Below are 13,981 nucleotides of genomic sequence, written 5' to 3' on the forward strand. Positions count from 1 at the left end.
TCTTAAAGAAGAAGTTACAGGTCTTTGAGAGTCAGAAATCTTGATTGTTTGTAGGTGACCAAATACTTATTTTCCACCATAATTTGCAAATAAGTTCATTAAAAATCCTACAATGTGATTTTCTGGATTTTTTCCCTCATTTTGTCTGTCATAGTTGAAGTGTACCTATGATGAAAATTTCAGGCCTCTCATCTTTTTAAGTGGGAGAACTTGCACAATTGGTGGCTGACTAAATACTTTTTTGCCCCATCGTATATAGGCACCAGCCTCTAATGTGCTAGTGATGGCTATTTAACATTCTGATGGCCTCGAGATAGAAGCTGTTTTTCAGTCTCTCGGTCCCAGCTTTGATGAACCTGCACTGACCTCGCCATCAAATTGTATTGGTCACATACACATGGTTAGCAGATGTTAATGTGAGTGTAGTGAAATGCTTGTGCTTCTAGTTCCAACCATGCAGTAATATCTAACAAGTAATCTAACAATTTCACAACAACTACCTTATACACACAAGTGTAAAGGAATGACTAAGAATATGTACATACAAATACATATGGATGAGTGATGGCAGAACGGCATAGGCAAGATGCAGTAGATGGTATACAGTACAGTATATACATATGAGATAAGTAATGTAGGGTTTGTAAACATTATATAAAGTGCATTGTTTAAAGTGACTAGTGATTACATTTATTACATCCAATTTTTAATTATTAAAGTGGCTAGAGATTTGAGTCAGTATGTTGGCAGCAGCCACTCAATGTTAGTGATGGCTCTTTAACAGTCTGATGGCCTTGAGATAGAAGTTGTTTTTCAGTCTCTCGATCCCAGCTTTGATGCACCTGTACTGACCTCGCCTTCTGGATGATTGTGGGGTGAACAGGCAGTGGCTTGGGTGTTTGTTGTCCTTGATGATCCTTTTGGCCTTCCTGTGACATCGGGTGCTGTAGGTGTCTTGTAGGGCAGGTAGTTTGCCCCCAGTGATTCTTTGTGCAGACCTCACTATCCTCTGGAGAGCCTTGCGGTTATGGGAGGAGCCTCCTGAGGTTGAAGAGGCGCTGTTGCGTCTTATTCCCCACGTTGTCTGTATGGTTGGACCATTTCAGTTTGTCCGTGATGTGTACGCCAAGGAACTTAAAACTTTCCACCTTCTCGACTCCTGTCCCGTCGATGTGGATAGGGGGGTGCTCCCTCTGCTGTTTTCTGAAGTCCACGGTCATCTCCTTTCTTTTGTTGACATTGAGTGTGAGGTTATTTTCCTGACACCACACTCACCTACGCCGTCTTGTCGTTGTTGGTAATGAAGCCTACCACTGTAGTGTCGTCTGCAAACTTGATGATTGAGTTGGAGGAGTGCATGGCCACACAGTCATGGGTGAACAGGGAGTACAGGAGAGGGCTGAGAACGCAACCTTGTGGGGCCCCAGTGTTGAGGATCAGCAGGGTGGAGATTACGTTTCCTACCCTCACCACCTGGGGGCGGCCTGTCAGAAAGTCCAGGACCCAGTTGCACTGGTGGGGTCAAGACCCAGGGTCTCGAGCTAAATGACGAGTTTCGAGGGTACTTTGGTGTTAAATGCTGAGCTGTAGTCGATGAACAGCATTCTTACATAGGTATTCCTTTTGTCCAGGTGGGTTAGGGCAGTGTGCAGTGTGATTGCGATTGTGTTGTCTGTGGACCTATTGGGGCGGTAAGCAAATTGGAGTGGGTCTAGGGTGTCAGGTAGGGTGGAGGTGATATAATCCTTGACAGGTCTCTCAAAGCACTTCATGATGATGGAAGTGAGTGCAACGGGGCGATAGTCATTTAGCTCAGTTACCTTAGCTTTCTTGGGAACAGGAACAATGGTGGCCCTCTTGAAGCATGTGGGGACAGCAGACAGGGATAGGGATTTATTGAATATGTCCGTAAACACACCAGCCAGCTGGTTTGCGCATGCTCTGATGACGCGGCTAGGGATGCCGTCTGGGCCGGCAGCCTTGCGAGGGTTAACACGTGTAAATGTTTTACTCACGTTGGCTGCGGTGAAGGAGAGTCCTCAGGTTTTGGTAGCGGGCCGTGCCGGTGGCACTGTATTGTCCTCAAAGCGAGCAAATAAGTTGTCAATTAATCTGGGAGCAAGACATCGGGGTCCGCTTTAGGGCTGGTTTTCTTTTTATACTCCGTGGTTGACTGTAGACCATGCCACATTCCTCTCGTGTCTGCGCCGTTGAATTGTGACTATACTTTGTCTCTATACTTGAGGCTTAGCTTGTTTGATTGCCTTTTTAGAGGGAGGATCAGCTTAATATTGCGGAAAGAATGTTGCTTCCAATGTAATTGTCTGCATCATATCCAATCCCCCATATTTTTGGGGTAAATATATATACCCATACACGCATGCATACATATACACATATATACATACACATACCTATATAGGCATACATACTTTTTTAAAGAATATACCTTTATTATTATTCCCCGCAAACCCTACCGCCAATCCCCCAATTGGAGTAAACTAATAAACACTTCTGCTTTTACCTTCAATTTATACATCTTATACACATTTTACAGACACAGTCTACTTTACAATAGTTCTCTCTTGTTTGTTCTTAGTCCTTCCTCTATTTCTGATGTCCATCCAGTTTGATTTCTATTTGTAACTATGCTATTTCACAGAAGTTCCGAACCTAAAAACATTTTACAGATCCCGTATGCTTTACATTGTTTATCTTGTTATTAGTCCCACCCTTCAGCTCCATTCAACCCCTCCCATCTATATCTCAATATCATCCATTTCGGATTTCTATTTGCCATATATTTTTCAACTGTGCTGTGATGCTTCACAAAAGAATTGAACCTTCCTATTCTCATAGATTCTACAGATTATTTTTAATTTACAAACATTTTTGCTAAAATAATTATTATATTATTGATTGATTGACTATGGCTTTTCAAATCACCCAGTATTGCTATCTGTAGCGTTAGTTCTAGGCAAATGTTGCAATTCTTCAGCCATTCCTGGACCTGTGACAAAAAGCGATCTACATATGGACAATACCAAAATAAATGATCTAATGACTCTGCCTCCTCACAGCAGAATCTGCAGAGCTGGGAAGATTGTATCCCCCATATATATAACATTCTATTAGTTGCAAGAATTTTGTATAGTAATTTATATTGAAAAATTCGAAGTTTTGAATCCGGCGTTGTTTTGCGTATCAATTCATAAACCATGTGCCATGGAATGGGTACATCGAAAATCTCTTCCCAACTATTTTGCAATTTATATGGCACAGCTGTCAATTTTTTGGTCCTTCAATGAAATTGGTATATGTTTTTATTTATCACACTTTTCTTTAACCATTTATGTTCTTTAATATACTGCTCAAAAAAATAAAGGTGTGACGACCCTCCCACTCTGTCTGCCGTATTCTCTCTTTGTTGTTTCCTTACTAGGATGCTGGTGGGCGGAGTTGGGAGGGTCGTCAGCTACATGGGAAACACCTGGGCCCGATGTCTCCCAGGATAAATACACCACTTCCCCATTCATGGAGGAGACTCTCTCCATGCAGACACCTTTATAGATTTTGTTGTGTTTCTTGGTGGTTTTTTGGTTGTTTGCTTTAGCATCTTTCAACACCCTGCATTATCACATTCATGCATGCATAACACTCACTTACACTACTGATTACTGATTACACACACCATTGTATATTATACTTAGTTACTTATTATATATATATAAATATATAAATATATATTTTGTTACTCCTTCTCTCCACGTTGTCTCCCTTTTTGTTACGGGCTTTGAGCCGGTTCGTGACAAAGGGAACACTTAAACAACACAATGTAACTCCAAGTCAATCACACTTCTGTGAAATCACTCTAGTGGTAGCATGAGTTTTCCATTTGCCAGAGAACACCAAGATTGGCAAATTCGCCACTGGCGCCCTGTGCTCTTCACAGATGAAAGCAGGTTCACACTGAGCACATGTGACAGACTTGACAGAGTCTGGAGATGCCGTGGAGAACGTTCTGCTGCCTGCAACATCCTCCAGCATGACCGGTTTGGCGGTGGGTCAATCATGGTGTGGGGTGGCATTTCTTTGGGGGACCGCACAGCCCTCCATGTGCTCGCCAGAGGTAGCCTGACTGCCTTTAGGTACCGAGATGAGATCCTCAGACCCCCTGTGAGACCATATGCTGGTGCGGTTGACCCTGGGTTCCTCCTAATGCAAGACAATGCTAGATCTCATGTGGCTGGAGTGCGTCAGCAGTTCCTGCAAGAGGAAGGCATTGATGCTATGGACCGGCCCGCCCGTTCCCCAGACCTGAATCCAATTGAGCACTTCTGGGACATCATGTCTCGCTCCATCCACCAACAGAATCCAGGAGTTGGCGGATGCTTTAGTTGCACCACAGACTCCAGGAGTTGGCGGATGCTTTAGTCCAGGTCTGGGAGGAGATCCCTCAGGAGACCATCCGCCACCTCATCAGGAGCATGCCCAGGCGTTGTAGGGAGGTCATACAGGCACGTGGAGGCCACACACACTACTGAGCCTCATTTCGACTTATTTTAAGAACATTATATCAAAGTTGGATCAGCCTGTAGTGTGGTTTTCCACTTTAATTTTGAGTGTGACTCCAAATCCAGACCTCCATGGGTTGATACATTTGATTTCCATTGATCATTTTTGTGTGATTTTGTTGTCAGCACATTCAACTATGTAAAGAAAAAAGTATTTAATAAGAATATTTCATTAATTCAGATCTAGGATGTGTTATTTTAGTGTCCCCTTTATTTTTTTGAGCAGTGAACATGGCCGACATACAAGTTCCTTACTTTTTTCCCCTTCAACTTTCCTCTTCCATTTTTGTGGTAATGCTGCAATTAATTGGTTGTAATTTGGTGTGACATAACTCCACCAGTCCTATTTGTGATATCATTTACTAACATTATACCTTTTTTTTTTATTTCTTTGATAAATACAGTTTTTTTTATCAATTAGTATATTTGAATTCAACCACAACTTTCAGGTGGATTAAACTGAAATTGCAACCAACTTTCTAAGGCTTGTTTAAAAAATAAAGATATTTTTGACATTATTTCCTTTTCAAACAACCAAAAGTGAGCAGGTGTAATCTGAATAAAGGGGAAAAGGCCCTTCCTGAATATAGGATGAGACATTCGTACCAATTGACTAGAGAACCAGTTTGGATTTAAGTATAACTTTTGTATGATTGATGCCTTTAGTGAGAGGTCTAATGCTTTAATATTTAATCATTTCTGCCCACCAAATTCATATTCGTTATATAAATTAAATAGCAACACTGTTTGTATTCGGTCATGTTTCCCTGATTAAAAGCAGTGGTTCGCGCTTTCAGTTTTGCTGCCATCAATCCATGGTTTCTGGTTGTGGAAGGTTTCAATAGTCGCTGTTGGTACAACATCACCGATGCACTTGCTAATTAACTCACTCACCGAATCAGTGTATACATCAATGTTGTTGTTCGACGCTATCCGGTACATATCCCAGTCCACGTGAACGAAGCAATCTTGAAGCGTGGAATCAGATTGGTCGGACCAGCGTTGAACAGACCTGAGCACGGGCATTTCCTGTTTTAGTTTCTGTCTATATATAGGCTGGGAGCAACAAAATGGAGTCGTGGTCAGATTTGCCGAAAGGAGGGTGAGGGATGGCGTGGAATCAGATTGCATCGCGGAAGTTAGAGTAACAATGATCCAGAATTTTGCATTCGATATGCTGATAAAATTTAGGGAGCCTTGTTTTCAGATTAGCCTTGTTAAAATCACCAGATACAATAAATGCATTCTCAGGATATGTGGTTTCCAGTTTACATAGAGTCCAATGAAGTTCTTTCAGGGCATAGAGATAATTTCATAGAGATGTATAGAGATCATTAAATTGGAAATAACCTGTTTTTGCATGGACATTGCCATTGAGGGCTTCCACCATTTTAAAGTGGTCAACTGGGTGGTGATTCCTATGGGTTGAGAGCAATCAGCCAATGATCAGAGCATTGTCTTCTTCAAATTGGTTTGCCTTGTTGGAAATGGCTTTTAAGCTATATGACTGCCATCTAGTGGCCACAATAAATTAATGACAAGACTTGGTTTTTAGGCTCCAACACTGCATGTGGCAAAGTCAACAATATTAGCTTTGTACTTTTTTCAAACATCAAAAGACTACTTTACTTTAAAATGGAGATAGCATCGTGTCAATCATGCTGCCCATGCTGTCACAGACACCACAATGGCACAGATATCCCTATGGTTATGATACCAAATGGTTTATACTTTTGTCTCCAACTCACAAGGTTTGTTAATCTTACTACCTTTCCGATTATTTTTGTATCTCAAATATGAGGGTGAGAAGTTTGTTCAAAATCCAAACAGTCTCTTTCACCAGAAACTTCCACTCATGCCCAATAAGCCTGGGGATTGGGGGATACACATGTTTCTATGTTTAAAATATATATAAAATAGGTTTAAACATCCATTTTGTAATCTTTGTATGCTAATCTATAACTAATTTCCTATTATTTTCAGATTGATTCACACTATGACAGATGAGTCTATGAACTCTATGGCCTTGGAGAAGCCCTTCTCACCATCTTACCTGTTGGTGTGTGGTCTTTCTCTCTCTGCCTGTCTGTCTGTTCATGGCTGTCACTCTCCTGCCATGATCACGATAGCACCAAACAAAGTCTATACATTCATGACCCATAATCACTCTAATGAAGTTAAAGACATCTAAGCTGAAAACAATCAAATTTGCCAGCTATTTTGCTAGGGTTGGTGTGAGGGCTGTTGCCAAGAACCTTACTTGCAGTCCTTTGAAAAAATCTCTTATGTTCTCATTTTTTTCTCTTCTTGACTGGTGGCACATCAATTGCTAACTTTCTGACCTGAAGTAATTCTGTAGTTAGCAAGTATTCGTGGCTTCAAAACACAGCCAGAACTACCAAGCGTTAGCTAGTCAGATAAAACCGAACTCTCAAAAACTCTAGGTGGCATTTTGCTTTCTCCCTACAGTTCTCAGCCATTAACTTAGCACACGCCTCATGTGAACTACAATCCTGACGCTGTGTTGTAACATTTAGAAACATCAATAATCATTGCTTGCGATACAGCTTTCGAAACATACAGACCTTATCTTTCATCAGTGAGAAAGAATCCTATAAAAAAATACACTTACTTTAGCAGTTTTGCACAGATCCATACAACTATGAGTGCCTCCATCCAACGAAACTACATTTCCGCTACACTTCCAAAGTTACACGTACATTAGAACATGATAAATTGCCACGTGCTTCTCCGGCCGCCCAGAGTGGATCGTGGGTGGGTGTGCTTGTGGGTGTGCTGGCAGCATATAGCACCACGTTCGATTGTGTGTCAAGACTTCAGCATAGCAAGTTTGTATGACGGTCTGGTTATTAAATGGGTAAATAGTTTAATCCATTCTTCATTTTATTGAATTTATTCTAAGGTAAATAGTAACATGAGCTAAACCGCTCTGGTGACAAACAAACTTTGCTGCCCTGTTTCCAATTGTCCAAATGTCTGAGAGAATTTATTCAAGTAAGTAAATACATTTAGAAAATGTAAAAAAAAAAAATGTATTAGTAGCTAACTAGCTACAGTCCAGGCTTACTCAAATGAACTGCTAACATAGCTAGCTAGCTATCTAGCCAACTTTACAAATTAATATCACCAGCTAATGGTGATAATTTCATATTAGCTAGTTATATTTATGTATTTATCATTGTAAAAAAACAACCTCCAAATGCATTTGTAGGTAGCTAGCTAACAGACATGGAGGAGGGTGAAAGGATAGCAGCCCTAATTGTCAAAGTGAAAGAGTAGGCTATTCTGGATATGGCAGGTACTTTTGGGTAGTTCCAGGCCCTAGAAGTGAGGCCAGAGATAATAGTAACAGAATTCAGTGCTGTCTAATTTGAGTATAATGAAGTCTATTTCTTGTCATGTTTTCTGTCCTCAGATACAGAGAGCTGTGAAAGCCTGTCTGAAGATGAAGAGGTCCCAATGAAGAGCAGTGGGTCTCAATCCTGGTCCTGGGGTCTCAAAGGGGTGCACATTTTGTTTTTTGCCTGAGCACTACAAAGCTGATTCAAATGCATCATCAAGTTTCAAATGGTATTTATGTACTCATTTGTGATGCTATGGTTGATATGATCCTGCTGTTGTCACGTGCATCTATCAATTCAATGTTATGATTTGTTATAAGATATGTTATTTTAGTAATCCACAATGACCTGGTGATGTAGAAGTCTAATAATGACATTATCTTCCATAATACTACAGATAAATTGCAACTGGATTGCCTACAGTTACCGTGTAGGGCACTGCAAGGTTGGGTGACCAGGGCCATCTGGCACTGCCTCCTTGCGGAATTCTGGCACGTGAAGGCTTCCTGTGTCCCGCCTAACTGTGTCCCATAATCTGTGTGCAGGAGATCTTCACCTCCTACTTCTTCAAAGAGGGTGCTGTTCCATGGCAACACCATAGACTACACTATGCACAACCAAAGGCTAATTTAATAACCATCTACATTGCAATAAGAGTATTCTTCTGTTTACTTAGCAATGTCAACTGCAGTTATTCAATTCCCAGTTTCTCTCCCTGTAAAGCGAAATATATTTTGTTCATATGATTTGAAAAACGAATCATCAGGAGTAGGCAGCTCCATAAGTAAGTGAGTAAACTGAGATATGACTTAAGGAGTTAATCAGGGCAATTTTCCCATAAATAGACAGTCCATGGTTGCAGGATCTTGTCTATTTTTAGTTTTCTATTGAAATTCATTGTAGAAATTCATTTATATCTATATGTGTACTTCACCGTCAGCCCATTTTATAGGTAAACTGCAGGGTAATAGTTGTATTTTTTAAAGATCCAATACGTAACATTGTACGCTTATCATAATTAGGTTTTAGTCCAGAAAAGTTATCTAGATCTCCAATGAGATATTGCAGGCATACATGGACACCTTTTTTTTAAGCCTTGGATTTCTAATCCTCTAATGTTGTTTTTGAGTTAGCATTTCGATGGCCATAACAAATAGATATGGTGACAGCGGACACCCTTGTTTAACTTCTCCTGACAATTCAAAACTCTGAGAAGTAGCCTCTATTTACAATTTTACACCTGGGGTTGCTATACATTACTTTTACCCATTTTATAAAAGAATCACAGAAATTGAAAAAATCCAGGCATTTATAAACATCCATTCTTACTTTATCGAAGGCCTCTTCAAAATGCACTATAAATACCAGGCCTGACTTCTTAGATGTTTCATGATGTATTATTTCTAGTACAATACCTGGAAAAACCTTTTTAATTCTGAGTGCTATGCATTTCGCTAGTATTTTTGCATCACAACATTGAAGTGTAAGGGGCTTCCAGCTTTTTTAGATAGACTGGACCTTTATATTTGCCATCTCGGTCTTGTTTTAATAGTGAAATCAGACCTTCCTGCTGAGTACCTGACAGACTACCATTTCTATAGGAGTAGTGAAAACAAACTAACAATGGAGCTTTTAGTATATCAAAAATTGCATGATATACCTCTACCGGTATGCCATCAAGCCCTGGGGGTTTTCCAGACTGAAAGGATTTAATAGCCTCAAAAAGTTATTCCTCTGTAATTTGACCTTCGCACTGATCTTTTGGTATTTTGGTTAAGTTTAAATGTTTTTATTATTAGGAAAGAATTCCTTACCATAATATTCATTCAGTGGGAGAGGATGAGACGGAAAAGAGCACATCTGCTTAAAATAATAATGATTCGGAGAATCATAGATGAATCTGTCTTCAGTAACGATTTTCTGAAAATTATTTTTGTTAGCGTTCCTGTGTTGGAGATTCAGGAAGAAATAAAGATTTTTTCTCCATATTCCATTCAGTTTACTTTGTTTGTAATAGATTACATCTGTTCGTTCTTGAATAAGTTCCTGAAGTGTTACGGCTTTCTTCGGTAGAAGGAGAGTCGGACCAAAATGCAGCGTGGCTATTGCGATCCATGTTTATTTAACAATGATGAAACATGAACTGTACAAAAACAATAAACATAATGTGAAAACCAAAACAGCCTAAACTGGTGCAAACTAACACAGAGGACACTAAGGACAATCACTCACGAAACACTCAAAGAATATGGCTGCCTAAATATGGTTCCCAATCAGAGACAACGATAAGCACCTGCCTCTAATTGAGAACCAATTCAGACAGCCATAGACTTACCTAGAAAACCCCACTAAGCCACAATCCCAATACGTACGAAAATCCCAAGACAAAACACCCCACATAAAAAAAAACATGCCACACCCTGGCCTGACCAAATAAATGAAGATAAACACAAAATACTTCGACCAGGGCGTGACATGAAGTTCTTTTTGTTTTTCCTCCAACTTATTTTGTCTCTCTGTAGTATCCTTTTTATTGTTATCTACCTGTACTATTGTCACACCCTGACCTTAGTATTCTTTGTTTTCCTTATTATTTTGGTTAGGTCAGGGTGTGACATGGGTGATGTGTGTGTTTTTGTCTTGTCTATGGGTTTTGTATGTTTATGGGGCTGTTTCCTTTCTAGGTATATTGTATGTCTATGGTTGCCTAGATTGGTTCTCAATTAGAGGCAGCTGTCAATCGTTGTCTCTGATTGGGAACCATATTTAGGCAGCCATATTCTGTGGGTACTTTGTGGGTGATTGTTTCCGTGTCTGTGTTTGTTTCACCACACAGTACTGTTTCGGTTATTCACGGTTCGTTTATTGTTTTGTAGTGTTTGTTTTTATTTATTAAAAACAACTATGGACACTTACCACGCTGCATTTTGGTCCAATCCCTGCTACACCTCCAGACCTCAGACGAAGAGGAGGAAATCAGCCGTGACAACTATTAGTTCATGTATTTCCCTTATTAGTCTTGTCTCTTTGAATCTCAAACATAAATATATTTTGATTTGTTTAACACTTTTGTGGTTTCTACATGATTCCACATGTGTTATTACATAGTTTTGATGTCTTCAGTATTATTCTACAATGTAGAAAATAGTAAAATAAAGAAAAATCCTGGAATGAGTAGGTGTGTCCAAACTTTTGACTGGTACTGTATATATACGACTTGCATCCTTGGCACAATAAAGTTATATTATAATCTACCCAATCCATAAACTCATTATACCATTCAAACTGTTTTGAAGTTGATACAACCGGCTATGATAGCTGAGGATCATAACTAGGTTCCATACTAATATTTATACCAAACGTTTTAGGGTCCATACACAGATCGGCTACATAGCTAGCTACACATTTATAGGTGTACAGGTATCTTTATCCTCCACTACCCAATAAGCCAGAAAATAGTTAGCTAGCTATGTTACTTCAGCTGCATTTCATTGCAAATATCAGCAAGGCAAGCTTACAAAATTGTACATACAATTTCCAGTAAATGCTTTGGGTAGATTCTTTACATCCACTTTCACAAGACAACAGCATAGTTTGCTGGTTTTCTCTTGAGTCCCTTAAAACATTAAACAACAATAATAAGCTAGCTAGCTGGCTAATGTTAGCTAGTCAAATAGCTTGCTAAATAGCGATTTTCTTAAATTAACTTCATGACAAAATCATATCCATAATCGTTTGTCTCTACATTAACTTATTTCTCTCAACTGTATATTTTTTTGCATGATTTGTTATGACGTCATAATTACTTACATTTACATCCATTAGAGTATTTTTGTCAGCCATCTTTGCTAAAGAAAGTCTCCAGCATTGGGTTGCATGGCATTATATTCGTTGTGGTAACCACGACGATATGATTGGTCATCGCCCAGCAGTTGCCGCTGGTGATTTGCATGAAGTTAGGAAATACTGAACTTTTTCACCACCTCCCACGCCACGTTCGCCCGCACAATTGTCCCCTGCCCAACGGTCCCCTGCCCACTCCGCTTCACATAGCTTTCCCTCCACTGAAAATGATTGGGAGGTTTCACTGTGTTTCACCGAGCTGCACTGCGTGCTGGTGTACAGTCGTGGCCAGAAGTTTTGAGAATGACACAAATATTAATTTTCACAACGTTTGCTGCTTCAGTGTCTTTAGATATTTTAGTCAGATGTTAGAATGGAATACTGAAGTATAATTACAAGTATTTCATAAGTTTCAAAATGCTTTCATTGATAAGTACATGAAGTTGATGAAAATAGTCAATATTTGCAGTGTTGACCCTTCTTTTTCAAGACCTTTGCAATCCGTCCTGGCATGCTGTCAATTTTTTCTTCTGGGCCACATCCTGACTTATGGCAGCCCATTCTTGCATAATCAATGCTTGGAGTTTGTCAGAATTTTTGTTTGTCCACCCGCCTCTTGAGGATTGACCACAAGTTCTCAATGGGATTCAAGTCTGGGGAGTTTCCTGGCCATGGACCCAACATATCGATGTTTTGTTCCCCGAGCCACTTAGTTATCACTTTTGCCTTATGGCAAGGTGCTCCATCATCCTGGAAAAGGCATTGTTAGTCACCAAACTGTTCCTGGATGGTAGGGAGAAGTTGCTCTCGGAGGATGTGTTGGTACCATTCTTTATTCATGGCTGTGTTCTAAGGCAAAATTGTGAGTGAGCCCACTCCCTTGGCTGAGAAGCAACCCCACACATGAATGGTCTCAGGATGCTTTACTGTTGGCATTGCACAGGACTGATGGTAGCACTCACCTTGTCTTCTCTGGACAAGCTTTTTTCCAGATGCCACAAACAATTGGAAAAGGGATTCATCAGAGAAAATGACTTTACCCCAGTCCTCAGCAGTCCAGTCCCTGTACCTTTTGCAGAATATCAGTCTGTCGGTGATGATTTCCCTGGAGAGAAGTGGCTTCTTTGCTGCCCTTCTTGACACCAGGCCATCCTCCAAAAGTCTTCTCCCACTGTGCGTGCAGATGCTCTCACACCTGCCTGCTGACATTCCTGGTGGTGCCCCGATCCCGCAGCTGAATCAACTTTGTGAAAAGGACTATTTGTGTCATTCTCAAAACTTTTGGCCACGACTGTACACAAAGGAACACACAGACATCCGTGCGTGGTAGCTAGCTAATTAGCACAGGTGGTCTAGCACCTTGTCTTCCGTCTGTTTTCCGTAAACAAATCTTGTAACATGGAGATATGGCCATGTGGGAACTCTAACCCTATTATGTTATGAAAGAAGTTCCTTATGGTTCCAATACTGTACCACAAGCGATGTGTGTTCATGTTCAGATTGAGTGTCGGGGATCTCCCCCCTACAGAATACGCTTTCATCCAGTGATTTATGTCTAATGTAACAGAACTAGATAAAACCTTACACAGATAAAAATTGACAAAACTGTAAATGTAAAGCTAATAGCCAGGAGAAAGCATATAGTTGCTCATGTTCTGGCAGTGTGTTCGTTCTATTGACCTTCACACGCTTTTTACTTAAACTTCCTTTGTTGTTGCCACAAAACAGTTACTTTACCCGGTCCGGTGAGTAATGGTGGTGGTGCTGCACATTGCTTTTCTTCACTCACACCCTGCCAGTCTTCTTATTCTTCTTCTATGATATAATGGTGGCCCGTAAACAAACATTTAATGTGCATGCCGCTACCTACTGTTCTGGAGTGTGTGGTTAATCAAGGTTTACAACATTAACTCCACAATTCTAAACCCTCTTACCTAACTCAATATTTCTGAGAAAATAAAGAGCCCTACTAACTTTTAAAATACCCTCCCCCATCCTCAAAATCCCTTCAAAAGCCTTCCAACCTCAATGACCTACACTTCAATCTTTCCCTCTCTTTAACATACTTAAAACAATAAAAACAACACTCCAGACACCAACCATTCACATGCTTGCCAACCAGATGTAATGACGAGTTCAATACACAATGTCCTAGGCACAATCGATCTACAAACACCTCTTCCTTCCTAATCTTTGAATCTT

General features: G+C 40.2%; 1 protein-coding gene across 2 annotated transcripts in view; it reads right to left on the reverse strand.

The window, feature by feature from the left end:
• Positions 1–7,245, reverse strand: part of caprin1b (cell cycle associated protein 1b) — a 65,603-nt gene extending 58,358 nt beyond the window's left edge. For both annotated transcript variants that reach the window (XM_036980569.1, XM_036980538.1), the window contains exon 1: positions 7,207–7,245. In XM_036980569.1, coding sequence (XP_036836464.1) covers positions 7,207–7,230 — 24 coding nt within the window. In that variant the 5' untranslated portion in view covers positions 7,231–7,245. The remainder of the gene's footprint in view (positions 1–7,206) is intronic.
• Positions 7,246–13,981: the final 6,736 nt, after the last annotated feature.

Source organism: Oncorhynchus mykiss, chromosome 1 (assembly GCF_013265735.2).
Source record: "Oncorhynchus mykiss isolate Arlee chromosome 1, USDA_OmykA_1.1, whole genome shotgun sequence".
In the NCBI taxonomy this organism is placed as follows: Eukaryota; Metazoa; Chordata; class Actinopteri; order Salmoniformes; family Salmonidae; genus Oncorhynchus; species Oncorhynchus mykiss.